Source organism: Barbus barbus (genome assembly GCF_936440315.1).
Source record: "Barbus barbus genome assembly, chromosome: 13".
In the NCBI taxonomy this organism is placed as follows: domain Eukaryota; kingdom Metazoa; phylum Chordata; class Actinopteri; order Cypriniformes; family Cyprinidae; genus Barbus; species Barbus barbus.
The window spans coordinates 21,036,708-21,063,391 of record NC_136741.1 but is presented as its reverse complement, the minus strand read 5'-3'; the positions used below and the strand labels follow the sequence as shown (position 1 = coordinate 21,063,391).

At 37.6% G+C, this 26,684-nt stretch overlaps 1 protein-coding gene across 4 annotated transcripts in view; it reads left to right on the top strand.

Moving 5' to 3' along the window:
* Nucleotides 1–26,684, top strand: part of LOC306879324 (dynamin-like GTPase OPA1, mitochondrial) — a 41,768-nt gene that overhangs the window by 8,077 nt on the left and 7,007 nt on the right. For 2 of the 4 annotated variants that reach the window (XM_079432159.1, XM_079432158.1), the window contains 23 exons: nucleotides 1,697–1,852; nucleotides 5,691–5,744; nucleotides 5,865–5,969; nucleotides 6,132–6,218; nucleotides 7,535–7,648; nucleotides 7,746–7,826; nucleotides 7,926–8,000; nucleotides 8,093–8,164; nucleotides 8,265–8,364; nucleotides 8,463–8,593; nucleotides 8,799–8,871; nucleotides 8,959–9,031; nucleotides 9,119–9,234; nucleotides 11,359–11,423; nucleotides 12,599–12,675; nucleotides 15,491–15,656; nucleotides 17,096–17,248; nucleotides 17,349–17,457; nucleotides 17,533–17,612; nucleotides 17,769–17,909; nucleotides 18,004–18,120; nucleotides 18,553–18,646; nucleotides 18,802–18,912. In XM_079432159.1, coding sequence (XP_079288285.1) covers nucleotides 1,697–1,852; nucleotides 5,691–5,744; nucleotides 5,865–5,969; nucleotides 6,132–6,218; nucleotides 7,535–7,648; nucleotides 7,746–7,826; nucleotides 7,926–8,000; nucleotides 8,093–8,164; nucleotides 8,265–8,364; nucleotides 8,463–8,593; nucleotides 8,799–8,871; nucleotides 8,959–9,031; nucleotides 9,119–9,234; nucleotides 11,359–11,423; nucleotides 12,599–12,675; nucleotides 15,491–15,656; nucleotides 17,096–17,248; nucleotides 17,349–17,457; nucleotides 17,533–17,612; nucleotides 17,769–17,909; nucleotides 18,004–18,120; nucleotides 18,553–18,646; nucleotides 18,802–18,912 — 2,350 coding nt within the window. The remainder of the gene's footprint in view (nucleotides 1–1,696; nucleotides 1,853–5,690; nucleotides 5,745–5,864; nucleotides 5,970–6,131; nucleotides 6,219–7,534; nucleotides 7,649–7,745; nucleotides 7,827–7,925; nucleotides 8,001–8,092; nucleotides 8,165–8,264; nucleotides 8,365–8,462; nucleotides 8,594–8,798; nucleotides 8,872–8,958; nucleotides 9,032–9,118; nucleotides 9,235–11,358; nucleotides 11,424–12,598; nucleotides 12,676–15,490; nucleotides 15,657–17,095; nucleotides 17,249–17,348; nucleotides 17,458–17,532; nucleotides 17,613–17,768; nucleotides 17,910–18,003; nucleotides 18,121–18,552; nucleotides 18,647–18,801; nucleotides 18,913–26,684) is intronic. The other 2 variants (XM_079432161.1, XM_079432160.1) reach the window with 1 other exon arrangement.

Below are 26,684 nucleotides of genomic sequence, written 5' to 3'. Positions count from 1 at the left end.
TTATTTGTGAGCAGTGCTATAGTCTGCACTTTGCTCTTGATATTTTGCCTGTTTTGGATGTATTCACATTATTTGAAAGAAATGTCTCTCTCAGTGTACACTACAGGGCAGATGTCTCTTTTTCTCCTTTTACACGATGAACCAATGACAGATAAGTAAAGTAAAGTAAAGTCGTGACGTATTGTCAAGTATGGTGACCCATACTCGAAATTGGTGCTCTGCGTTTAACCCATCCAAGTGCACACACACAGCAGTGATTAGTGAACAAATGCACACACACACACACACACACACACACACACACACACACCGTGAACACACACCCGGAGCAGTGGGCAGCCATGCTGCGGCGCCCGGGGAGCAATTGGGGGTTCGGTGCCTTGCTCAAGGGCACCTCAGTCGTGGTATCGAGGGTGAGGGTGGAGAGAGCGCTGTACATTCACTCCCCCCACCTACAATCCCTGCCGGCCGGAGACTCGAACTCGAACCTTTCGATTACGAGTCCGACTCTCTAACCATTAGGCCACGACTTCCCCCATGAGCATCAAGGCTATTAGAGATCTGTTTGTATCCCAGCAGTAGGTTCACATATTTTGTCCTGCAACTGCATTAAAACTCTTCTTGCAGGAGATTAATTTGTCTTTTTCAGTTACGTGTTTGTCCGTCATGATCATTGCGCTTTCTCTAAATAATATTGCTTTAATATTGCAATTCACTCCTTGATATTTTAATGTTTAATTAGTTTTTGTTGTTGTTTTCCCCTCCTCATTTTCTGTTTTCTTACTCATAAATCCCTCATTATCTGCAGTGAAACTAAACGCATTTCAAAGTAGCACTAGTTGAAGTTTTTCATGTTAGAAATTTTAGTAGCATATTAGCATTATATTAGCATAAAAGAAGATATAGACCATAAAATGTTTTAGCAGTAATGATGACAGTCTAAGCATGTACATAATTGTTCAAATGTTTGTCATCAGTAAGATTTTTTTTTTTTTTTAAGGAATTTAAACTTCTATTCAGCAAGGATGCTTTAAATTGATTATTAATGATAGTAAAGATGTTTATAATGTTAAAAAATATTACAATTTCAAATAAATACTCTCCTTTTCATCTTTCTGTTCATCAAAGAATCATAAATGCATCATGGTTTGATATAATGTGCGTAAATAATGCAAGACAAAATTATGAAATCAAATTAATACCAATGTACGGAAGCAGCATTTTTTTTGAAAGACATGTCTTGTAATATTTGCTCTCTCCAGCTTCAGGCTTTGCACTGCTCTGCAACTAAATCGCTCATTGTACCTCAATGCCCACTTTCGTTAATAGCAGTAGTTTTATGTGATCTTAGTTCATCTCTTAAAAACTATTAGAATTGCCTTTACTGCAGTTATAGCAGCTTGACAATACTGACTGTGAGTGCAGGTCTTGAATGTGATTCAGCATTATAAGTGTGAATAAATATTTGTAATTCCCTCTGATCTTCGCAGTTTAAATCTTCCCCCTGCCTTTTGCTTAGAGACCCTTATGGTTGTCTCTTATGCTCTTTAGGATTTTAGGTTCATCATAACTGAGTTAGATTCAAAACTACTTTATTGCCAAGAGCAGTATATTAAAGTGAGGCAGACCGTTTCCTCCTATTAGTTGGTAAGCAGGTTGATTGACTGCCCGTCTCTGTCACTGTGCCGTCCCTCAGCAGGGGCTGCTCAGCGAGCTCATTCTTATTCAGCAGCAGATCCAGCAGCATGAGGAGGAGATGCGGCGGGCGGCAGCCAATTATGCTCCGCCTCCGCCGCGTGAACCCAGTCCCAGCCCAGCCCCGAACCCCAGCCCCTCGCAGTCCAAACTCAAGGTGAAGGTCCACTCCCCCACCACCCCCCTGATGCTGTGGCACTCATGCCAGTCTTTGACAGCTCCACACCATTCTTTGGCAGCTTTTTTTATGCCTTTGAAAGCCTATATTGATTTTTTTGACACTCAGTAATCAATTTTTTCCCAAACTCTTAATAGCTGAATAGAAAATAATAAAAAAATTGTGGAGGTATTAACGACTGATGTGAAAGAACTACAGCTTTAATATACTCTAGTTACAAACCAGATAAGTAGTTCCACCCATCCAAGATCTTTGTAATTTTCAACTCCAATGTAGGAGCCTTTCGGAATGATCATATCTTAAGCAAGAGCTTAATCTGCACTTGTATTTAATTTGATCTGAGCATATACAGTGCCCTCCAAAAGTATTGGAACATTAAGGCCAATTCCTTTATTTTTGCTGTAGACTGAAAACATTTGGGTTTGACATCAAAAGATGAATATGAGATGAGAGATTAACATTTCAACTTTTATTTACAGGTATTTTCATCTGGATCTGATACACAACTTAGAAGATAGCACCTTTTGTTTGAACCCACCCATTTTTCATGTTACCAAAAGTATTGGAACAGATAGAATTAACATAGATTAAAGTGAAAAAGACTTTCGATAACTGCATCAAGCCTTTGACCCACTGACATCACTAAACTTTTGCATTCTTCTTTTGTGATGCTTTTCCAGGCTTTCACCGCAGCCTATTTCAGTTTTGGGGGGTTACTCCCTTCAGTCTCTTCTTTAGCAGGTAAAATGCATACTCTACAGGGTTTAAGTGTGGAGATTGACTTGGCCAGTCTAAAACCTTCCACTTCTTGCCCCTGATGAACTCCTTTGTTGTTTTGGCACTATGTTTTGGGTCATTATCTTGCTGGATGATGAAGGATCTCCCAATCAGTTTGGTTGCATCTTTCTGTAATTTGTCAGACAAAATATTTCTGTAGACTTTTGAGTTAATTTTGCTGCTGCCATCATGTTACATCATTAATGAGCATGTCCCAGAAGAAGCGATGAAAGCCCAAGCCATTACATTACTTGTGTAATGTGTACTATAATGTACACCTGTGTACACTGTGTTTCAGATGAGCGTGCCGTGTATGATTGGGTTCATGAGCAGATCCTTTCTTTCTCCAAACTTTAGCCTTTCCATCACTTTGGTCCATAAAATCTGTCAAAATAATCAGTCCATAAAACCTTGTCCCAGAATTTTTGAGGCTCGTCTCCTATTCTTCTTGCTAATGAGTGGTTTGCATCTTCTGGTGTAGCCTCTGTACTTTTGTTCACGAAGTCTTCTGCGAACAGAAGATTGTGATACCTTCACTCCTGCCCTCTGGAGGTTGTTGCTGGTCCTCTCTGGTTTTCATGTTGGTTACACGTCTAACTAACTATAAATGCAGTCTGCACTGATCTGAAACTGAGCGCAGACATTCAGTGCTATTTATTGTTTGAATAATCAATTAATAGGACACACCAGGGCAACAAAACTGTCAACCACATGTTCCAATACTTTTGGTAACATGAAAAATGGGTTGGTTCAATCAAAAGGTGCTATCTTCTAAGTTGTGTATCAGATCCAGATGAAAATACCTGTAAATAAAAGCTGAAATGTTAATATCTCATCTCATATTCATCTTTTGATGTCAAACCCAAATGTTTACAGTCTACAGCAAAAATAAAGGAATTGGCCTTACTGTTCCAATACTTTTGGAGGGCACTGTATATGGCCACGTGATTTTTCCACATTTCACTGTGATATTATTCCATCCCATAACTTGGGGTCTAAAGTCTGAGACCACTAGATAAATTCTTTTTTTTTTTTACTGCCAATACTGTGGCAGGTTGGGGGGAAATCAAGGGTGTTTCGTTTTCAATATTATTTTACTGTTTAGATGTTGCTGAAAAGCCTGTAATAGGTTTTTTTTAATGGATTTTTTTTCTGTTGTGACAATTTAGACCACGTACACAAGTTTCAGGAGTGACAACGGTAATGAATCCCCTAAATTGTCATTTTGTGTGTGTACGGAACAGAAAACGCTTTCGAAACTGTGATGATTGGCATTATGGTAACCATATCAATGTTCTGTCATCTTGTGCGTTTTGTGTCTGGTATTTTTAACAAAAGTATTACAGTGACCAAAAACTCATTACGTTTGGTTTACCTATTTTAACTAAACCAACGTCGGCAGAGCCTGTTTTATGTATTAAAGACTGCTTCGCAGAACTCGCTCATTAAGAGTTGCCATCTCCACTTACAATAAGCATCTTTGGACTTTTGGAATCGGCTCATAAAGTGGTCCAGTTGGAGTTAAGTAGGCAGGTTCAAGTTGCTATATTTTGATATGTGGCTTCTTTCAAGATAAAACATTTGGATTTGAGTTTATTTTGTGCTTGCTCTCATTTGTTGTTTTTTCTAGCAAGATCTGGCAGCACTAATGAGTCAAAGTGATTTCTGGCACGACGTATTCAGAAAAGATAACTCTGATGTGCATTTAAATACATAATTAACAACTAGTTGTTCAGTTTATTTCTGTATACACTGCAGTGTCACAACCTGCATTTTTCAGGAGTCAGTTCGGATGGGGAATGTGGTTGTCACTCCCTTAAATAACTGTGTGTGTGCAAAACTGGAATATGCACTTAAAGGTGAGTTGACAACCGATTTTAGCTGTAGTGTGTATGTGCTCTTTGTGTGGCAAAATGTCCCCCATTTGTTAATGTTCCAAAGAGCATTTTGTGAGCTTCAGTGCAAGTAAATATTATCTTTTGCACAAGTGGGTTCTCATGATCATTATCACAAATTTGCTCATTTTATTGGTGACCTAGAAATAGTGCAAAATCTTTACGTATGAAATATTTCTTGGTTTATATTTCTGCAAATTCCTACAACTTATAATGACCGAATCACAGATTTTTAGGGTGGTCTCAGACTTTTGAACCTCATGTTATCTGGCATAGACTTTAAATTCTTTCGATTTTTAACAATCAAACTCTGAGTGACTTTGAAAACATTTATTATCCATTTAAACAATACAGTAAGATGCTTCGTTCTATTCAAGCAGCTTTCAAAAGACCCCTGCTCTAAACATTTTCTAATTGTGAAAGTAAAAACTTCATATTTGCTATCCACCTATCACTAGCAGAATAAGCAGAACTTGTATGACATCATTATTTTTGCGCTAAGTCCAAACTCGATCCATTCTGCCTTGCTCATGCAAACCCATTTATTTACACAGTTCAACGTATACAGTTAATATTCACTGCATGGAGTGGTGTGCTGTTCTTCCACATGGAGTGCGATGCACTTTGCTCCAGCTGTTGGCCAGCAAAAATAACCTGCCTAACACCAGAACTAATTATATCTGCACATAGACAAAATACTTTTTACTTAGCAATAAACAAAGACCATTTCAAATCACACACCCTTGCTTTTTATGTAGATGTGTGTTTGATGTTTTCTTTTGTGTCCTTCTCTCCTCATCATTCACTGCTTTTCTGTGATTTGGTACTCAATTGCATTGCAGGTGTGGGGCGGGCCAAGAAATGATTCAGTGGTCTTGATGCATCCTTTACAAATCATTTTTTGAAGTGTGGTGATTTGTATAAAGAATAAACGATTAATTAAATGCTTGAAAAACCTGGAAGGGAAATTTCTTCTCTTTGCATTAACTAGTCTTTCCTCTGCTGGGATGCCTGCTGGAATTCAGTGCATGAGTTGTGGATTGTTTGTGCAATGGCTCTTTCAGGGGGATTTTAGGAAGATCATCAGCTGTTCTGAAAAGAAATAACCTGGTCATAGTCTGCTACATTGTTTCTTGTGCTTTCAGTCATCTGATAAAGAAAAGTTTGACCAGCTTCAGGAAGAACTTCTTCGAACACAGGTATTGACAGTTATGTTTCACAGTTTTTAAGCCTTGTTTTTTTCATACTAAACCTTGAAGCCTTTTCATCATGATCGATTTATATACATTTTATCTTCTATTTCCCTCATGCTTATGCAGTTAAAGTACCAACGGATGCTGGAGCGTCTGGAAAAGGAGAATAAGGAACTGAGGAAAGTGGTGTTGCAGAAAGATGACAAGGGTATTCATCAAAGAAAAGTCAAGGTCAGAATTTTTACGTTCTTCAATTATGCATAGAAGTGATACATGCAATAAACCCCTTTTTTTTCTTTTTTTTTGGAATGGTTGGCTTTTTCATTGCTGTAAATAAAGAACGGATCCACAGGGTTTCATTGATGCATTTCTCCTGTCTTTGATCCTGTGCAGAAGTCTTTGATTGATATGTACTCTGAGGTCCTGGACATTCTCTCAGATTATGACTCCAACTACAATACTCAAGATCATCTACCAAGGGTCAGTATTATTCTTATTTTCCATTTCCGTTATTTCTTTTTTTTTTTTTAAAAGCTGCAGTCCATAAGTTTTGCCCCTTTGCATCTCTGTTTGAAACCTGCAATTGCAGTTACTTGCGGAATTATTTTTATTGCGTGGGTTGTGCTCTGGCACAGCTCCAGCGTGGATTAATCTAATGTTTTGAGGTGAATGTGTGGCTGTCAGTCACCGCACCGTTGTGGATACTGTAATGTTACTTAGAAATCACAAATTCTCGCCTACGTCTTGGAATATATGACCCAAATAAGAATTTTCACCGTATATTGTCATCAGAACAAGTAACAAGTCTGCCACATTTGTTCTGACCAACTGAGGAAAAAAAACAAACATTACAACAAATCGCGCTACCAATGGTGATTTAAATCTAATGAACGATTAGCTCATATCACATCAAACCGTGCAAATTATTATTATTGTTATACTTTGTTCTCAAATTTTTAATGTTAACAACATCAGGCAGAATTGCGTGACTATGTGTATGTAGTGTGTATTAGCGTGTAATTTTAATTTCTGTACAGACTAATCTCTAATTGTCATACCATTCGAATTTCATATTAAGAAATTATTTTAACCCAAAAAGCAAATGAATCTTCCTTCTAACTGGTTCTCTTTAAAATACAAATCCTGTGTAATCCCAGGCTATTTGTAGATGCACATTTAAAACTGGAATAATTTAATTTCAGTCACGTGTTTCATAAACACATAATCCTTTCTGGATTACAATCCTCCATCAAAATGATACATTTAATTATTCCATCTGATGTTAGAAAAGGCTAATGATCCACCACCTGCAGGATCCGCACGTGCGATATAGCCTAGTAGCTGGGACAAATTCTTTGTTTACAGACGTGACGTAATGACGCAGTGCCATGTTCGAATTTCCTGCAAAAACCTACCCGTACCACTCAAATTAGAAAACATTATTATAAGCTTACCGTTGTGAATCGGGCTAAAGTAAGGTGATAGTTTAGAACCCTGGCTGCTTATGTACTTGCTCAAATATTGATTTCGGATCATTTTTAACCAACAAAAGTTACGGACTGCAGCTTTAATGTACTTGTGTGAAAGTTAATGAGTTAATGTTTTTTAGCAGGATGCCTTAAACCCATGTGTTTTTTTTTTTTTTTTGCCGTTTCCTTCACTGTAACATGTTTTTTCTTGCATTTCATTATATATATCTTTGAAATAAACTAAACTAATTGTTTCCCTGATATGTGGTTATATGAAACACCTCTTGATGGTTCAGACATAACCAGCATCTGTCTTCTCTTCACTAGGTGGTGGTAGTTGGAGACCAGAGTGCAGGAAAGACCAGTGTGTTGGAGATGATAGCTCAAGCTAGGATCTTCCCCAGAGGCTCTGGAGAAATGATGACCAGATCTCCTGTCAAAGTGAATTAAACAAACTACAGTCAGATAGTAGTTAAACAACACATGAACAGTAATTATATAGTAAATATTATAATAATTGTGATGTGTTTACCTGTAGGTGACATTGAGTGAAGGCCCTCACCATGTAGCAATGTTCAAAGACAGCACTCGCGAGTTCGACCTTGGGAAAGAGGAGGATGTAAGTTTCCTAACTCAAATTATGTAGTACAAATTTGTCAGTCTCTATATTTGACTGTCAGGTCACTGAGATGATGTTATGTTTCTTTTTGCATTCTAGCTTGCAGCATTGAGGCACGAGATCGAACTCAGGATGAGGAAGAGTGTGAAGGAAGGTCAGACAGTCAGTCCTGAAGTGAGCCCCTGTTTTCTTCACTGCTTTTATGAAAACATTTGCACTTGAATCTGCCCGAAAACTTTAATATTTGTGTTTTTATTCTGTGTTAGACTATCTCTTTAAGCGTAAAGGGTCCAGGAATCCAGAGAATGGTGCTCGTTGACTTGCCGGGTGTCATCAGTGTAAATTTTGTGCACATTTCATACGATTTTACACATAATATAACCGTATACATCTATACAGAACATGTTTGATGTCACTGACAGTTTCATTTGTATACAGACTGTGACAAGCGGCATGGCTGCTGACACAAAAGAAACCATTTTTAGCATTAGTAAAGCCTACATGCAGAATCCAAATGCCATCATCCTCTGCATTCAGGGTGAGTTTTCTTCCATTAAAATATTTGCCATAAAATATTAGCGTTCTCTTTAGTCAACTCAGTTAATATTTCTCTCTCGGTTTATTTCTCTCTTTCAGATGGCTCAGTAGATGCAGAGCGTAGTATTGTCACAGATCTGGTCAGTCAGATGGACCCTCAGGGCAAAAGGACCATCTTTGTTCTTACCAAGGTTGACCTGGCAGAAAAGAACCTAGCTAGTCCAAGCAGAGTAAGACCTTTAGATATTTCACTACATAAACTCTTGATAATGTTACTTCCTGTTTTAGCCACTAGAGGGATATATTTTGTGTCCTCTGACACTAAACAAGCATTGACTGCAGTTATGCACAGATGATGACATTCATTGGAATGTTTTTATTCGTTTACTTAATGTTATTTTCTTCAAATTATTGATTTTTTTCCCCCATTTGTAGATCCAGCAAATAGTCGAAGGCAGGTTATTCCCAATGAAGGCTTTGGGCTACTTTGCTGTAGTAACTGGCAAAGGTAAGCATGAGATCTTTGTAGAAACCATTTACATTTGAAATTTGGTGTACTTGTATGAAATCATTCAGTCCCATGCTTCTTTTGTAGGCAGTGCTAATGAAAGCATAGACTCCATCAAGGACTATGAGGAGGACTTCTTTCAGAGCTCAAGACTGCTGAGGTAGGAGTCAAATGCATATTTCTAACTCACCTGTTCTATAATATGTCATATATTTTGATTGTACAATATTTTTCCAACCTGATAAAGGGATGGCATGTTGAAAGCTCATCAGGTGACCACAAAGAACCTGAGTCTTGCTGTGTCAGATTGCTTCTGGAAGATGGTCAGAGAGTCAGTAGAGCAACAAGCAGATGCCTTCAAAGGTGAGATGACTCCAGCTAACAGATCTTAGAGGGATCGTTCACTCAAAAAATGTACATTCTGTCTACTCGCCCACATGTTGATCCAAACCTTATTTATATAACTAGTGGTAATGTACAAAAAAAAAAATCATAATCATAACTCTTCTTCCCCTAAAGTCATCTAAAGCCATATGATATCCCTCTGTAAGGAACAGACTGAATGTATGTTTTTTTTTTTTTTTTTCTTTCAAGAAACATTTGCCATCAACCTTATCTGTCAAACCTTTAGGACAGTGGTTCGCAACTAGGGAGCCGAGGGCCCTATAGGGGGACCCTAGAAAACTCACAAAACTTTTTTTTTGCTTTTCCATTTGCTCTAGAAGCAAAATAAACATCTAAGGTATATTTTCTGTGTCTTTTTAAAAGAGAAAAAAAAATATTGAGAGATTATTTATGGTGGTCAGAAGAAAGAAATATGTCAAATTTGCTAAGGTAATGTAACAATTATATGCTTCTATTGTCCTCATTTGTAAGTTGCTTTGGATAAAAGTGTCTGCTAAATGACTAAATATAAATGTAAACAAAGTATTGTGTTATAAATGTAAATTAAATTTTTAAACAATGAAAATGTGAAAAACTTTGCTAGATTTATGATGCTAATAAATGTACATTGTCCTAGTCTGTGAAATGGGTCAATCCTTATTCAGTAAATCACAAATAACTGGAAAATCATGGGGCCTTTTATTGTTGTTGTGGACATTGAGAAGCCTTGGAGTCAAAAAGGTTGATAACTACTGCTTTACAACGTATCTGAAAATTCTTAAATAGAAAAGGCACATGGACTGTTCTTTTAGGCCTTTAACTCGATCATTGCTATTTTTATCCCCCAATAAGATGCTGATTTTCAAGGGCATTTTGAGAAGCAGAGTGCACATCAGCTCTCAGGAGACCCTGTAAATAAACCTTAATAGAATCCAAACCAACAACTCGACAGCCACTTAACTCTGAAACCCACCTGAGCAGAGCCGTTTCCCTGCTCTGTGCGTGCTGATTTCCGTCACAACCTCACCTCAGCTCAGACATTCTGCACAGGGCACGCTGTAGACCTCCACGCAGCCAATTAACAGGCCACCCCTGCTAACGCTCTGCCTCTAGATTTATTGCCTGACCCGGAACGCTTCTCAAACCTTTGTATGGGCTATCGATCTCCACAGCTGCACTGGGGCCTGCCCGATAACCAGAGCAATTAGCGTCATCTCCATTGTGTGAACGAGGCACCCGGCCCGTGTGTATGCTGGGGACGCAGGGCCCCTGGGGAGCGTGGGGTTGCTGATACAGTGCACGCCTGGCTCCAGGTGCATTGATCATGGCCACAGCGCAGTCTATCTGGTGTCCCTGTATGGGGAATTAGACGGAGGGAGATGGGAAGTGTCTGAGGAATAGGGCTGCTGTCACTGAAAAGTTTTAGTCTAAGTTCACTGTATTATTATAGGTGGAAATGCAAACTTTCAACACATCGTTTTGTAGAAAATCTAATTATTTTTTTAAGTATGAGATTAATAGCCAAGTTAATAATGATTGTTTAAACTACATCTGACCTACTTACTGCAGTTTTCTTAATGAATTTTGTAACACTTTTTACCTGTTTGTTAGAAATACTGAAATTTCACAGTTTAAGTAAATTTAAGTAAAGCTGTTTATAAAATTAGTATATTAAACGGATAGTCCACCCAAAAATGACAATTCTGTCATCATTTACTCACCTTCAAGTCCTTCGAAAGTTGTATGGCTTTCTTTATCCTGTGTAACAGAAAATATTTTGAAGAATGTAACAAAATAGTTTCCATTCCCATTGATTTCCGTTGTTTGATCAGAAAACACTATGGATGTCAATGGGAACCGAAACTGTTTGGTTACCAAAATTCTTCTAAATATCTTTTGTTTCTACAGGTATTGAATGACACAAGGGTGAGTAAATGACAAAATTTTCATTTTTGGGAGGACTATCCTTAGTTAAAAGAAAAAAACTAATTCTAAATGGTGTATCTTCTGTAACCGTCCAGAGGAAAAAAGTTTCCTTAAAAAAATCTATGGATATTAATGAAAATAATCTAAATTGAACTTTCCATGTTCCCTGTTGACCAGCATCCCGATTTAACCTGGAGACTGAGTGGAAAAACAACTATCCTCGCTTACGAGAGCTGGACAGGGTAAGAACTGGCTGCTAATTAAGCTATTCTAGATCTTTAAAGGGGTCATATGATGCTAAAATAATTCATTAATAAAAATAACAATATTTGGTGTAATGCAATGTGTTTGTGGTTTAAAGTTCAACAAACATTATTTTCACATACTGTACATTATTGTTACTCCTCTATGCCCCGCCTTTCTGAAACGCGTCGATTTTTACAAAGCTCATCGTTCTGAGAAGTGAGGCGTGCTCTGATTGGCCAGCTATCTAGTGCGTTTTGATTGGCCGAATACCTTAAGCGTGTGATGGAATGTTAAAGCCCCTCACCATATTGTGATGGTGTTTCCTAACGCCGACGAGACTAAAACAATAAAACCCATTACAAACTGTGGGGACATAATTACTGATTATAATGACTGTCTTTTTACGCGTTGCGTTGCATCGAGCCGTGTAAACATTACCATGTCTGCATTTGTGATCGGAGAAACGACAACCAACAAGAGCTATTCTACTCAGCTCAAAACTCGCGTTTAAATCATCAGTGGCAGAAACGTACTTACAGGCTGTGAGTCAGAAGTGCCAGACTGTCCTTGCAAAGTTGGAATTGCCCCACTTTATAGAAACAGCCTTTGAGCAAGCCAGCATTGTAGGCTACTCTCCTGCCAGGTTCAGGAAATAGTCCTGTGTAAAATGTGCTGCACACACTCTAGTATTTGTGTTGTACTGCTCTGGAACAGTGTTGTAAATACAACTTAACCACTGATTTCTAGTTGTGTCCTCTTTTGGAAATCCAAACAAAGTAGTTTCGCTTTCACAACGAAACACAGCGTCTCCATGACATGGCGCCGGCAGCATCAACAATACTACAGCAAGAAAAAAAATCATGCCCTCTTTCATTGCGTATGCATTTGGGCGGTGTTATAAAAATCTCCCCACATTGTGACGTAGACATGTGGGGCGTGTTTGAATGAGCCGTTTTAGGAGGGCGTGGACAAGTCTTTTATGAAGAAACTCTCTTTGGTTTTGAGACTTTAGTCTTTGCAATTTATGCATGGCAAATAATCAAAACAAGATTAGTTTTTTTTTTTTTTTCTAATATTAGTTATTTATTACTTAAAACATCCAACCTTTAATCTACTGTATAGGTTCTTTTGACATGTTTTATACTGTGTATGTCATGTTCCTCACTCATAGAACGAGCTGTATGAGAAGGCCAAAAATGAGATCTTGGATGAGGTGATCAGCTTGAGTCAAGTAACACCAAAACACTGGTGAGCACTTCTCTTTTCATTAACTACAAAATTAATTGTTGGGTTGTCAGTTTATTACATATACATATCATTTGACCTGTGTGGACGACTTTGTACTAATTTTGTTTTGCCTACTCCATAATTGACTACAAATTTACAAAAACGTGAAGGTGATACTTCCAACTTCCAAATTGCTTCTGTAGTATGATTTTGTAGTATTATGTATATACATTATGTATATGACATATCCAAGGTCAAAAACCACAAATACTACTCATATATATATATATATATATATATATATATATATATATATATATATATATATACACACACACACACACACACACACACACACACACACACACACACACACACACACACACAGTGGTGTGAAAAAGTGTTCGCAATCAAGAAATCACTTAAATAGGACCTGCCTGACAAAGTGAAGTAGACCAAAAGATCCTCAAAAGCTACACATCATGTTGAGAACCAAAGAAATTCAGGAACAAATGAGAAAGAAAGTAATTGAGATCTATCAGTCTGGAAAAGGTTATAAAGCCTTTTCTAAAGCTTTGGGACTCCAGCGAACCACAGTGAGAGCCATTATCCACAAATGGTGAAAACATGGAACAGTGGTGAACTTTCAGATAAAGAACATCATACCAACAGTAAAATATGGTGGTGGTAGTGTGATGGTCTGGGACTGTTTTGCTGCTTCAGGACCTGGAAGACTTGCTGTGATAAATGGAATCATGAATTCAGCTGTCTACCAAAAAATCCTGAAGGACAATGTCCGGCCATCTGTTCGTGACCTCAAGCTGAAGCGAACTTGGGTTCTGCAGCAGGACAATGATCCAAAACACACCAGCAAATCCACCTCTGAATGGCTGAAGAAAAACAAAATGAAGACTTTGGAGTGGCCTAGTCAAAGTCCTGACCTGAATCCTATTGAGATGCTGTGGCATGACCTTAAAAAGGTGGTTCATGCTCGAAAACCCTCCAATGTGGCTGAATTACAACAATTCTGCCAAGATGAGTGGGCCAAAATTCCTCCACAGCGCTGTAACAGACTCATTGCAAGTTATCGTAAACGCTTGATTGCTGCTAAGGGTGTTGTTGCTGCTAAGGGTGGCCCAACCAGTTACTAGGTTTAGGGGGCAAGCACTTTTTCACACAGGGCCATGTGGGTTTGGATTTTGTTTTCCCTTCATAATAAAAAACTTCATTCAAAAACTGCATGTTGTGCAGTTTTTCAATGAATCAAACACAACTGTTTTGAATGAGCGCACCTTTCTTTTAACAACCAAGAAATTACTGTTTCGTTGTCTGTTGAGGAAGTACAGACTGTCCTCTTGTTGATAGCCGAGGAGCGGATCCAGCGAGAGCGTGATGGAGCAACGCGGAATTAAAAAGTTTTTAATTTTTTTTCAAGTTTTATTTTTTGTTTGCAAAATGGAGCTTTGTGCTCGTGTATCCTACCTCTCTCATTCGGCACAAATCCAAATATTCCATAATATTTCCATATTTGCGATGCAACGTATCTGAATGCTAAACTATTATTTATGTAAATTATAGGCTTTGTACTTCAGTCAACGGTGACACAGAGGTGGGTGCGCTGGTGTTTGTATTTTATTTTGATAAAGTACCAACTTTAGTAATGCTGGAACTGATGTGTTTTGTGTGTGCGTGTGCGTGTGATGCGATCACTTCAACTGTTTCCTTATACCATCAGAATCAACTTGAAACACTTATCGTCTTAATAATGCATCACTGTATAAAGGTCTGCCTTTGTGTACACTCACAATGAAAACAAAACATTGTGGTTTTATAAAATAAGGAAAACAAATAGGATGTTGCTTTCTGCCATTTCAGTTTCGTTTCTGTGAGCAAATTAAGCCTGTCACAAAAATGAACTGAAACTCAGCATATATAGGCTGTTACGTGTCGCACTGTTTTTTCCCCTTGTTTATCTGTTAACTAAATCAAATATATTTCAAGAATTTATTCCTTGCATGTATATATGTACTGCAGATTATATATATATAATGTAATATAATATTTAGTATGACTACTGTACTACTCTCGGTTCAAAATACATGAAAAGAAACTGAGCATAGTAGATTTGTTTTTTTTCCTGTTGTACCAAAATCGTATCGAACTGTGACCCCCAAACCGTGACATCTGTGCACCGTGCCACCCCTAATATATATATATATATATATATATATATATATATATATATATATTACAGACAAGGTATTCTCAATCTTCAACTCGTTGTTGGATGTTAAACTCAACATCTCCATCTCATGGCTTCAGGGCGGTCTCTACCATCAGAATGCAAAACTGTAAGCTGTACCCGGAGTTATGAACCTAAAACCCAGAGGAGCAAGCTAAATGAAATAGATCAGATGTTTGTAGGGGGCCCAGTGTGCTCCATCAGCCTCTCAAATCAATGGCATGATGAATAGCTGGAGGGTGGCTCTGGGCAGCGCTAGTTTGGTTATATTGGAGATGTGTGTGTATTGATGTACCACACTAGAACAAAGCAAACAGGAAGCTATGAAATATGGTTTCCTTTTATGATAAATGAGCTTCACCATCATCCTCAGAATATTCTCATCTTTGTCTTAATGTCAAGTCTATACTTTCCACTTGACTGTTTAGAATTATGAAATACATTTTTGATGTTATTTGATGGTTGAGAGAAGTGAAACACATAATTAACATTGTTTATTGTACACTTGGTAAACATTTGATAGCAGCTTGGTCATGTATATTTTAAGAATTAACAAACACAATTTTTACCAACATAATTTTGATGTCATTTTAGGGAGTCCATCTTACAGAAGAAGCTTTGGGAAAGGGTCTCGACACACGTTATTGAGAACATCTACCTGCCTGCCGCTCAGACCACGAACTCCGGCACTTTCAACACCACTGTAGACATCAAACTTAAGCAATGGACTGACAAACAACTTCCTCATAAAGCACTGGAGGTAATGAACACTGTTGAAATGCTATTCCTTTGTGCTCATAGTTGGTAGTTAAATTTCTCAAATCATCAGGTAAAAAAGTATAATTATATTATATTATGACGTTTGGAGTTGGATTTTCTAATACAAGTAGTCCCTTATGTTCACCAAAACTGCATTTATTTGATCAGAATACAGAAAATCTGTCATATTGTGAAAAATAATGACCATTAAAAATAGTAACTATTTTTGTTAACTAACAAAAAGTTTAGTAATATATATAAAATGTAATCCATTCATATGATTGAAAGCTCAATTTTCATCTTCCTTTAACTCCAGGACATCCTTCAACAATCATTTGAATATGCTCATTTGGTGCTCCAGAATGATTTCTTATTGTTATTTATCAATGTTGAAAACACCAAGGCTGCTTAATATTTTGTATGGAAACTAGCATTTTTAGTTGTGGATTCTTTAATAAATAGAAATTCCGGTAACACTTTATTTTAAGGTGTCGTAATACAGAGTAATTACCTAATTAAGTACTTAGTAGTAGCCGTTGTACTTGCATGAATCAAAATGTACTTACCATGTAACTAAGTTATGGAACAGCCTGTAATCTCGTTTTGTATTTATGTTCATGTAATAGGCAGCTACTGTTACACATATGTAACAGGCCGAATCCGTTACATAGCTGCTTGTACACTTAAGTACAATCTTGATACGCTTTATTTTAAGTAGCTTATGCCTGTGTAATATTCTGTAATTTTAATGTAATTAGAAAGGTATTACATGTATTTTAGCTGTCTACTGGTGGGTTGAATCAAACTAAAGTGCAGCTGGATAAGGTGTACAGTATAGATACACATGAAGTACACTTAAGTACAATCTTGATACACTTTACTTTAAGTAGCTTATGTCTGTGTACTTAGATTTATAATTACGTTGTATAAAGTCTGCAACACATATGTAACAATTGGTCTTTTACATATGTGTAACAGTAGCTGCCTATTACATCTACATAATTACAAACTGTAATTACAGGCTGTTCCATAACTTAGTTACATGGTAAGTAAATTTTGTTTCATGTAATTACAACGGCTACTTCTAAGTACTTAACTAGGTAATTACTCTGTATTATGGACACCTTAAAATAAATTGTTACTGAAATTCCTAACAAACAGTATTTATTTTAAAAAGAAATCTTGGTTACACTTTATTTTAAGTGTAATTTTACATGGAAGTACTGAGTAATAATTAACTATATGTACTTACTACGGTATATAGTTAGGGTTTGGCTTAGGGTTACTTGCATGTAATTATGCATAATTAATTGTTGTTATTATTATAGTAAATACATGTAATGTGTAACAAGGACACCTTAAAATAAAGTGTTACCGAAATCTTCTGAAATATTTTTCTTATCCTGTTTTTAAATCTGTCTTCTTTTCTTTGCTACTAAGGTTGCTTGGGAGACATTGCAGGAGGAGTTTGGCCGCTTTATGGCAGAATACAAAGGGAAAGATCAGGATGACATCTTTGATAAGATGAAGGAGGCTATCAAGGAAGAAAGCATCAAACGACACAAGTGGAATGAAACAGCCATGGACAGCTTGGTAAATATAACATATATAATTACCAGAAATAATAGATTTTTGCTAATGCAGCACACGGGTTTCTTAGCATCTAAATGCTTCTTATGTATGTGCGGTACAGAGAGTGATTCAACACAATGCTCTGGAGGATCGTTCTATCACAGACAAGCCCCAGTGGGATGCTGCTATTCAGTTCATGGAGGAAACACTGCAGTCTCGCCTTAAAGACAGTATGTCTACCCCTCATAAAGCCCTTTCTTGTCTGTCAGTCTATGGAGTGTGTGACTCATCTTCCTGTGTTGCAGCTGACTCAGTAATAGCAGATATGGTGGGGCCAGACTGGAAGCAGAGGTGGTTGAGCTGGACAAATCGAACACCAGAGCAGGTTGAACAGACAATACCATAAATTTTATTTATTTATTTATTTTGGGTCCATTTTTATTATCTTGGAGCCATATTTTAGTGTCAGTGTTTGTGTTGTATTACTACATGTGTGTGCTAGTGATAAGAAAGTGTACATAATTTTGTTCCCTAACTCTAGCACATCCGTAATGAGACCAAAAATGAGCTGGAGCGTCTGTTGAAGTTGCATGAGGATCACACAGCCTACCTGGCCAATGATGAGGTCACTACAGTGCGCAAAAACCTGGAGGCCCGAGGAGTGGAAGTGGACCCCGCACTGGTAAGTGAGACACTGGGAGGGAATACCTAACATAACTATCTGCACATCAGATTTAATGTTTTTTTCACTAAATTGAACTGATATCTTTCCATAGATCAAGGACACGTGGCACCAACTCTATCGACGTCATTTCCTGCAGAAGGCATTATCACATTGTAACCTCTGCCGGCGAGGTTTCTACTACTACCAGAGGCACTTTGTAGACTCTGAGGTAAAGAAGCCTTTTTAGTCAAATTTACTAAAAAATAAAAATTAGAGCTGCCAAAGTTTTCACTTTTGGGAATAATTATATGTTTACTGGGAATACATTTATTTGATTTATTTAAATATGATTTTGTTTGGAGATAAAAAAAAAAAAGATAAAATTAACAAGTACAATAATTGTAATGCTATTTAACATTAAAATATTCTCAGCTGTGGAATGACTGCCATTGGTGTCCATATTCAATACTTTATTAACAGGTAATTTAGTCATAAAGGCAAACCAGATATACATAAATTCTGTAACTAAAGAAAAGTAATTTGCATTCTTTGTGTAATAGAATATTTTGGCTAAAGACTGTAATAGCGGTTTATGGTTGTGTGAGGTTATGTTAAAAAGTTCTATTTAGCTAATGGTTTGACTTATTTCTCTGTGTTCCAGCTTGAGTGCAGTGATGTGGTTCTGTTCTGGAGGATCCAGAGGATGTTGGCCATCACAGCCAATACTCTTAGACAACAGCTCACTAATACAGAGGGTATGTCTGTGGGTTCTCATTACCTGCAAACAAGTGTTCATTTCTGGTTACTTGGCACAAATCATCTCTTATTACTAATTAAACAGGCTTCAGTGGGACAGGCTTTATTATGTTCCCACATGCAAACAACACATATAAGTGTTTTTTTTTAACAGTGCGGCGCTTGGAGAAAAACGTTAAAGAAGTATTAGAGGACTTTGGAGAGGATACTGAGAAGAAAGTTCAGCTGATCACAGGCAGGAGGGTTCAATTGGCAGAAGACCTCAGTAAGTCCATCCTTATACTTTCTCCTGATTTAGCCCGTGAAACAGCAGCAAGGCAGGGCGACCATCAGAGGGCAGTGTTGTTTTGCACTTGATTACTTTCATGTTATCTACAATAGATAATTTATTAATTTTAACAAATTTCACTCAAGCATTACATTTCCATTTTTTTATGTTCATAAAATTATTTAATATTATTTTTTAAATACTTTTTATGTGTATTTTTCATTCTTTTTTTTTAGTGCAGTGATTCAGTTAATTGATTTTTATAATTTTTTTTATTGTCGTACGTTGAGTCAAAATGGTTAATCAAATCAGCCTTTTTCTAAGCATTTCCTCACATTTGAATTCTAAAATTTGTTTTAAAAGGGCTAAACCCATTTGTACTTAAGTGTCAGGTCTCTGCAGTCAGAATTCCACTGCTTCCAGTGCTTTTTTACCTTCTTACTCAATTTAAGTGATATTACTTCTGATTAGGTACGGATAGCTTTCCACACTCGCTTCACTCTCACACTCCCACTTATTTTTTTTTTCCTGTTCCTTCCTCTGTTGAGGCTTGAACCCTTAATTGCCCTTCACAGTGTGGGAGACAGTGTGAGAGAGCTCCTGGCTGCACACTGCCTGCTGTCTGTCATGTCTTCAGCCCTGGTTACTGTTAAACACTCTGTTGATTTAAAGCAGCAATTTGTGGACTGACATGCTCAGACTTGATCTGGCACAGACACACGACTCGCACACACGTTCTGTCATTACTGTGATAACAGAGAGTGAGGTAATGGCACTGCCGCCCAGGTTAGTGTGTGCTTAGACACAATGGTCAATCTGCCTATACAGTGTCTTGAGTCATAAAAAGCCTCTCTGCCTTTTGGAAGTAGAATTTCTTTGCGTATATATGAGGCCTCTCTAAATGCTTATTTAGAGGATCTCTTTTGAACATTTTGACTAGCTTAAGTGTCTTTGCAATGGACTGGGAAAAGCATGACTGAAGTGATTTTGTCCTGTAACTCAACAAATATCTTCCAAGAATGTTTTTATCAGTCAATAAAGCATTGAATCTTTTCAAAAACATATTCACACAGATGGTTTGATATGCAGTTTTATATATTCTGCTTGTTTAAAGCCCTGTTCGCACCAAGGACTGTAACAAACTTTAACTATAAAGTTTTGGTTGTCATTGAAAATAGGAAAGTCTACACCATAACTACAATGTTAATGGCACAGAGAAATGATATTGTAATCAAGCTAATGATAAATACATTGACCGCAAATCAGAATCCACATAACCAATATTGTGCCAATATTTTTGTGCGTTGGAGTGGATGTTAATATAGTTATTGTTTTAGTTATCTTTATAATTATAGTTCTTGGTATGAACAGGTTTGGACACAATTTAGGACACAATCCTTTAGGACAGAGTTGGACCAGATTTTACCCAGTAAGAAGTGCTTCATCTGTTTTGTCTGCTTTTGTACCTGCCTGAATACTGTATAAAGACCAGGATGCTGGGATGTTTTGGTCCCGTGAGCATGTCCACTAGTCTTAGATGTCCAGCCCTCCACTGTTTAAGCCACGATGCTTGGCGCTGGGTAACCCTTAGAGTGGATTCCTGTGCTGTAAAGCATGACGTTGCCTGGTGGACAACCAGCACTTAGGGAAAACACAAGCATGACCTCCCAAGAAGTGGCTGTTATGCTAATAAAAGCAAGTCTGGGCATGCATGCATGCATCAGTGCCCTAGCTGTTGCCACCGCACAAAACATATGGTCACTCTATTAAGGTGCAGTCAGTCTTTATGAGAGAGAGTGGGCTGTAGTGACAGGTCTTGGATTGTTAATAATAGTTGCCATGATATGAAAAACAATTGCTGCGTTTTAAACAAACTAACAATTAGGGCTGGCACAGTGGTAATTTGTGAGATTAATTAAATGTTAAATGGCATAAATGTCGTTAGCAGATTTCCTAAACTTTTTGCCTTAAAATTGTTTTGAGATATAAAAAGAAAAATGTTAAATTAATATTTAAAGTATTTTTAAAGTAAAAAATGTAATTTTAATATTTAATTATTTGCATTAGTGGAAAAACCATGCATCACTGATCAATAGTCAATATTTTTGAAAGACATCATTAACATGGATTTAACAAACATAAATCATGATTTATTGTTTTAATCTATTGACAGGCCTAGACAGACCTTTAATACACATTAAGCATGGTTATGACTGCAATAAATAATTTAAGTTCTGAATCGAAGCAGAAACTTTCTTATGAATTAAACCGTTTCAGACCCTGTTTTCGTCATATTGTCATTGTTGTCATACTTGTCAATCAAGTAGAAAATGACTATTTGGATATTTTAGCTTTTCTATTTGGCATTAAGTTACAGGAGTCATAATGGCTTGATCATTTGCAGTGTCAGATATAGTTTTTCCATTTTCTTTCACAGTATACTAACAATTCTTGTGTACATGGAATACATCAAAAGCATAATTGTCAGGCCAGAGGTTTGCAAATGTGTTTAGTGTAAGCATACTACATTGTCTATGTATACACAATTTATGCAGCGTGGTGTTGTACTAGAGGTGATGTTTTTGTTAGTGCAACGGTTTTGCCACCTTTTTTGGGGCCACAGTTTCTGCCACATCCTGAAGGGATATGCAAAGAACATGAGTTTGGACAGAATCCTGGCTATTTCCAATTTCTTTACAAATAACAGGGAGGAATTTGTGGGCCTGTCTGGCCTTGCCACCTTTCCTGCATGTGGTGGCATCATGTTCCCAGGGTTCCCGGAGCGTTTGATGTGTTTTAATGCACTGTCCCGGCTTCCTCTTCGAGAGAACAAATGATCTTATTTCAACTGTGCTCGCCTCTTAAATTCTTAAACCAGTTAAACTGTGAGGTTTTCAATCTGGCCTGATTTCAAGCACCAGTATGCTACTCTCAAATGATTTTTTTTTTTAAATTTTCCTGTTATCACCTTGCAAGCTGATTCAAACACTTTTTACTGGCATCTGTTTCTTTGAAGAACCTTAAACCTCCATGGAACTTTTCCATTACTCATAACGCTCTTTATAGTGTTAAAAGGATATTAGGATTATTTGAATGTTCTTCACACTTAAAAATGGTTCTTCGAAGAACTGTTCACTGAAAGGTTCTTTGGGAGTCCTAAAATGGTTCTTAAATGGCATCACTTGGAACCTGTTTTAGTTGACCTAAAACCTTTCATCTCTCACCTTCCCAGAAATCACATTGTCATATAAAAAAACAACAAATTAAATATTCCAGAGCTTTAATGACTCTATACTCTCTCAGTTGGCTCTTCCTAAAGTTCCATCCACTTTGAAGCATCACTTTCTGACCAGCAGTTATGACAAGTACCTCACAGACATCTGACTTCTGGAGCGCTTCTTGAGGTTTTTACAAGTCAGTGAAGCTCATTTAATCTTTACGAAGCACTCTGAGCATTTTGCTTCAGTTCACTTTGATGGCGCATTGGTAGATCCAATCTTGAACTGTACAGAGTTCACAAAATTGGATCTTTTTGATTTGTTTTATTCCACTGGATGGTGATTTTAGAAATTGGAAAGTGAACGATTTATTTTGGGAATATGTCTTGAAGCCACATTTATTCCACGTCGCCCACCTTACAAGACCCGACAGGAAAAGATTCCAGAATCCAGTAGCGGACGGGAGGGGTTAGGAAGCAGGGGGATTTCAAGCTCCGTGATCTTTAAATCACCTATGAGCTGTTGTTACACGCTCCCCGTTTCGCTCCTTGTTTGCCAATTTTTTTTTTTTTAATTTTTATAGACGGATTGGAAAAACTGACAGACCCCTTCATAAAGCGAGAGATGTATTGACGGGCTCATGGAATCTGGGGCTGAGCCAGGGGTTCAGTCCGGCTCACACGAGGCCGTGAGGGGCTATTACTCCCACAGGTGCAGGGAGCTGAGCCGCTGACCCTGGCCTCACCTGTCTGCCTGTTTGAAGATGTGGAGCTGGGAGAGGACAGGGGCACTTCCCTTAACAAAGAGAAAAAAAATGTACTCCTTGGGGCAAAGTCTGGTGTTAAGAGCGATTTGCCCTTACTTGCAGGCAGACAGGCAGTGAGCTGCTTTGGTTTCACACTTGGGGATTGTGCGTGTGTGTTTGTGTGTGTGTGTGTGAGAGAGGGAATTTGTGGGATTAGATGTGCAAGATGGCTGCATTCAGGCCTGTTACTGTGGCTGCTGCCTGTGGGTGATGTGTCGTGTGTGTGTACACTGTGCCAGGGCAGCTGTATGGCACTGTGCCTCTGCTGGAACTCTGCCTAAATTGCTTATATGCAACTGCAGGCACGCCAGGACGGCTTTATGAGTCTTTGATTTACCTAATAGACTCAATTCAATTACAGCAATTCAGGGTGTATGTGGCTCCCTCTTGTCAATCTGTGTGACAGTCATAGACTAATAGTTTCTATTTGATTTTTTTAATGTTGGAAAATTGATGTGTAAACAGAGTAATTATTTTTTAGGTACTTAATTTTTAGGCTTTTTAAAGGCCCTCGAGCACTCAAAAATAGCCTTTGAGATGTGGCAACCGAAATGAGGGTTGTTTTTTCCACGTTTTGAGCATTACTCTAACTTTTTATGGGGTGATAGGACATTATTGTGGAGAGACGGGAGGGGGAGTCAGGGCAAAAATAGCCTGGCTTCAAACTTGCATCCCTGCAGCAATACATGTCTACAGCATGTGCACAGGCAAAGGTTTATATGAGCTATGTTGTTATATTATTTATTTTTTCTTCTTTGGAATGCATTACTTGATTTTTGTATTGTTGTATTTTATTTGTCATTTTTGGAATCCATTAGTTCCATTAGTTTTTATTTTTATTTATTTTTACTTTCATATTTGGAACCAGTGTTTTGTTTTGTTTGAGAATCACTGAGAGAGTGGATTGTAAAATGGTTTAACAACGATAGGCCTAATTTGTATTATCAATTTAAAAACACTTGATTCTGACAAATTCAAAAACACCACATCATTGGAGGCAAGGCTTTGTATTAACAGATTTTATGATTAGATTTGATTCTAATTTTCAAACTCCTAATTAATTTTGGGGTTTTAAGAATGATTGTTTGTTCATTAAAATGAGGATCAATAGAAGTCGTTTATATGAAATTATCAACCCACCCCTAATTTTAGTTTAGTTTCACCTACTGCAGGATTATAAAGCTGTTAAACTAGCTCAGTGTTGTGCTGGCCCGTCCTTAAGAAACGCTTTTACGTTCAATCTCACACTCCCCCTCATCACCTTTGCATCATTTTGTCTCCCTTGTGAAAGGATGACGTGGAAACCAGTTTTAGTGCTCTATGAAAACCACTCCTCTGTTTCCTCCTTGCGTAGTGACGTACTGTTGCTGCTCCGAGCTCTGTATACACAGGGTTTAACTGTGCTTGCATGAGGCGCTGGGTCACCACAGAAGCTGGTGTACCACCTCCTTACAGCATGATCTCTCTCACTCGCTTTGTCCTCTATCTAATCATTCCCTTGACTGTATGTTTTGGCATTTTATTGGTTTATCTAGAGCTTGGAGTATGAAAGTTACGGTGCATATGGTGCAGCTCAGGTGTGAACTGTTGATCCTGTGAGTGTTGTCAGAGCTAACTGGACTGTAGAACGTTTCATCAAAGAGCTATAGAAATAATCATCGATATGTTAGAAAATGTTAAGAACAAGTGTTATTTTAGTATCATTGGGCTTTGAATTAGGTTTTATTTTTCTATTTTCTATTTTAATTTTAATTTTAGTTGAAGTATTAATTTTTGTAGAGTTTTTGTAATTTTTCATTTAAAAAAAAAACTTTTTTAGTTTTAATTTTAGTTTTAGTTATTTTACTAAAAGTAAACAAAAATTATAATGCTGCCTCTGTAACTAGCTGCGGTTAGTTTACAGTTTTTATATTTACTTTATTTTAGTTAATGTTTATTTTATTTCAAGTAATTTTTTATGGTTTTGGTTTTAGGTTTAGTTAACAATAATCCTGTTAAGAATGTGAAAATAGGCAATTGTTTGGTCCTGATTAACCTGTAATTATTTGTTTATTTATTTACTAATATTTTTACAAATTTATTCCTAACTCACAGCAGTACAAAGTCATACAGCTATAATTTAACTCCATAAAGAACACTTTGTTGTGATCCCTTCAGCTGGCAACCATTGAGTCATTCTTACTGTTGAGCCCTGTATTGACATGAAAACTTGTTTTTATTGATTTATGCAAATGATGGTTCAGTTCAGCAAAGACATATACAAAAACCGAACCAATAAACTTATATTCAACAAAAAACATCATGCTTTAGGATGACACGCATTAATTTATGGAGAGATATATGCACTTGCCTTTCATCTGTAGCCAGCTTCTGTGTTTTTCCTTTTCTCGCCCTCGCTTCTTCTTTCTCACACGCTCCCACCATATTCCCTGCACCCCATCGCTCTGATGTGAAAAGCATATTTTTGGCCTGCCCCTCCAGTGACAGAAAGACGATTATGCCTTTCTTTCAGGCCGAGAGGAAACCGCTCCCATCTCTAAAACAGCTGGAGCGAGCCCCATTCCCCCCCCGAAGCTGGCTTGTAGCCCCAGTCTTCCCATGCAAGCTGATAATGGGCCGCCCACTCCCACCAACGCATCTCTGTCACCCCATCCAAGTGCTCTCAAAGGTCCTGCTCCCCACATATAAATCTCTCAACACTCGTCGTCCCAGTGAAGGAAGTAATTTCCCTCTTCTCCCTTTTACCGTCACCCTGCCTTCAAACCTATGGAAGCGGAAGTCAAATGAGTGGGAAATGAACCGTAGAACTTGCATTTCCATTTTTACCATTCGTCCCGTCACAAAAAGCGCCTCTGGGGTCGTCAGGATCGAGTCCCATTGTCATTTGGTCTCCTACAAGGCTGTTCTCAATGATTTCGCACACCGCACTATACATCTATCTGTCAGATAGTGTGTTATGAGGTAATAGGAAAACCATACATTTCCTTCCTCACCAAGTAAAAATAGAGCACTTATTGCAATGCCTCACCTTCTGGCCCAGTCGCAATGACACTGTGTGACATAGTGCTGCTCCTTTATCATGTCTTTGTTCAATTCATAGTTAAAAGAAGGGATTTACTGAAGCTATAATTTCAGTCCCGGCATCACTTTAATGCATTCTGTGAACAGCGGCAAAAAAGTGTTTTCTCTTTAAAATCCTTAAGATTCTTAAATTTGAACCCTTAACCAGTGCACAACATCCATCAGTAAAAATGTTGTCCCACCTAATGATCCATTAAATCAGGATCTGATTGAAAGCCTCAATGGATTTCTACACACACACATTACCCGGTTAGAATGAGTGTAGTATTCAGGTTCCGTACAAGTGGGGTTAAAGGGATAGTTCACCCCAAAAATAAAAAGTCATTTAATCTCTCTCAATGGAGTTGTAAACCTGTATGACTTGCTTTCTTGGTAACACTTTATTTTAAGGTTCCTTGTCACACGTTACATGTACTTACTATTATATTAACTAATAAATTATGCATAATTACATGCAAGTAACCCTAAAACCAACCTTAATCCTAACCCTAACCATATAGGAAGTACATGTAGTTAAATAGTATTACTCAGTACTTAAATTTATAATTAAACTGTAACAAGGAGACCTGCTTTCTCCTTTAGAACACAAAATAAGATGTTTTGAGGAATAGTTTGATTATTTTTGTCCTTATAATGAAAGTCCAAAACAACATCGTTCCCCATTG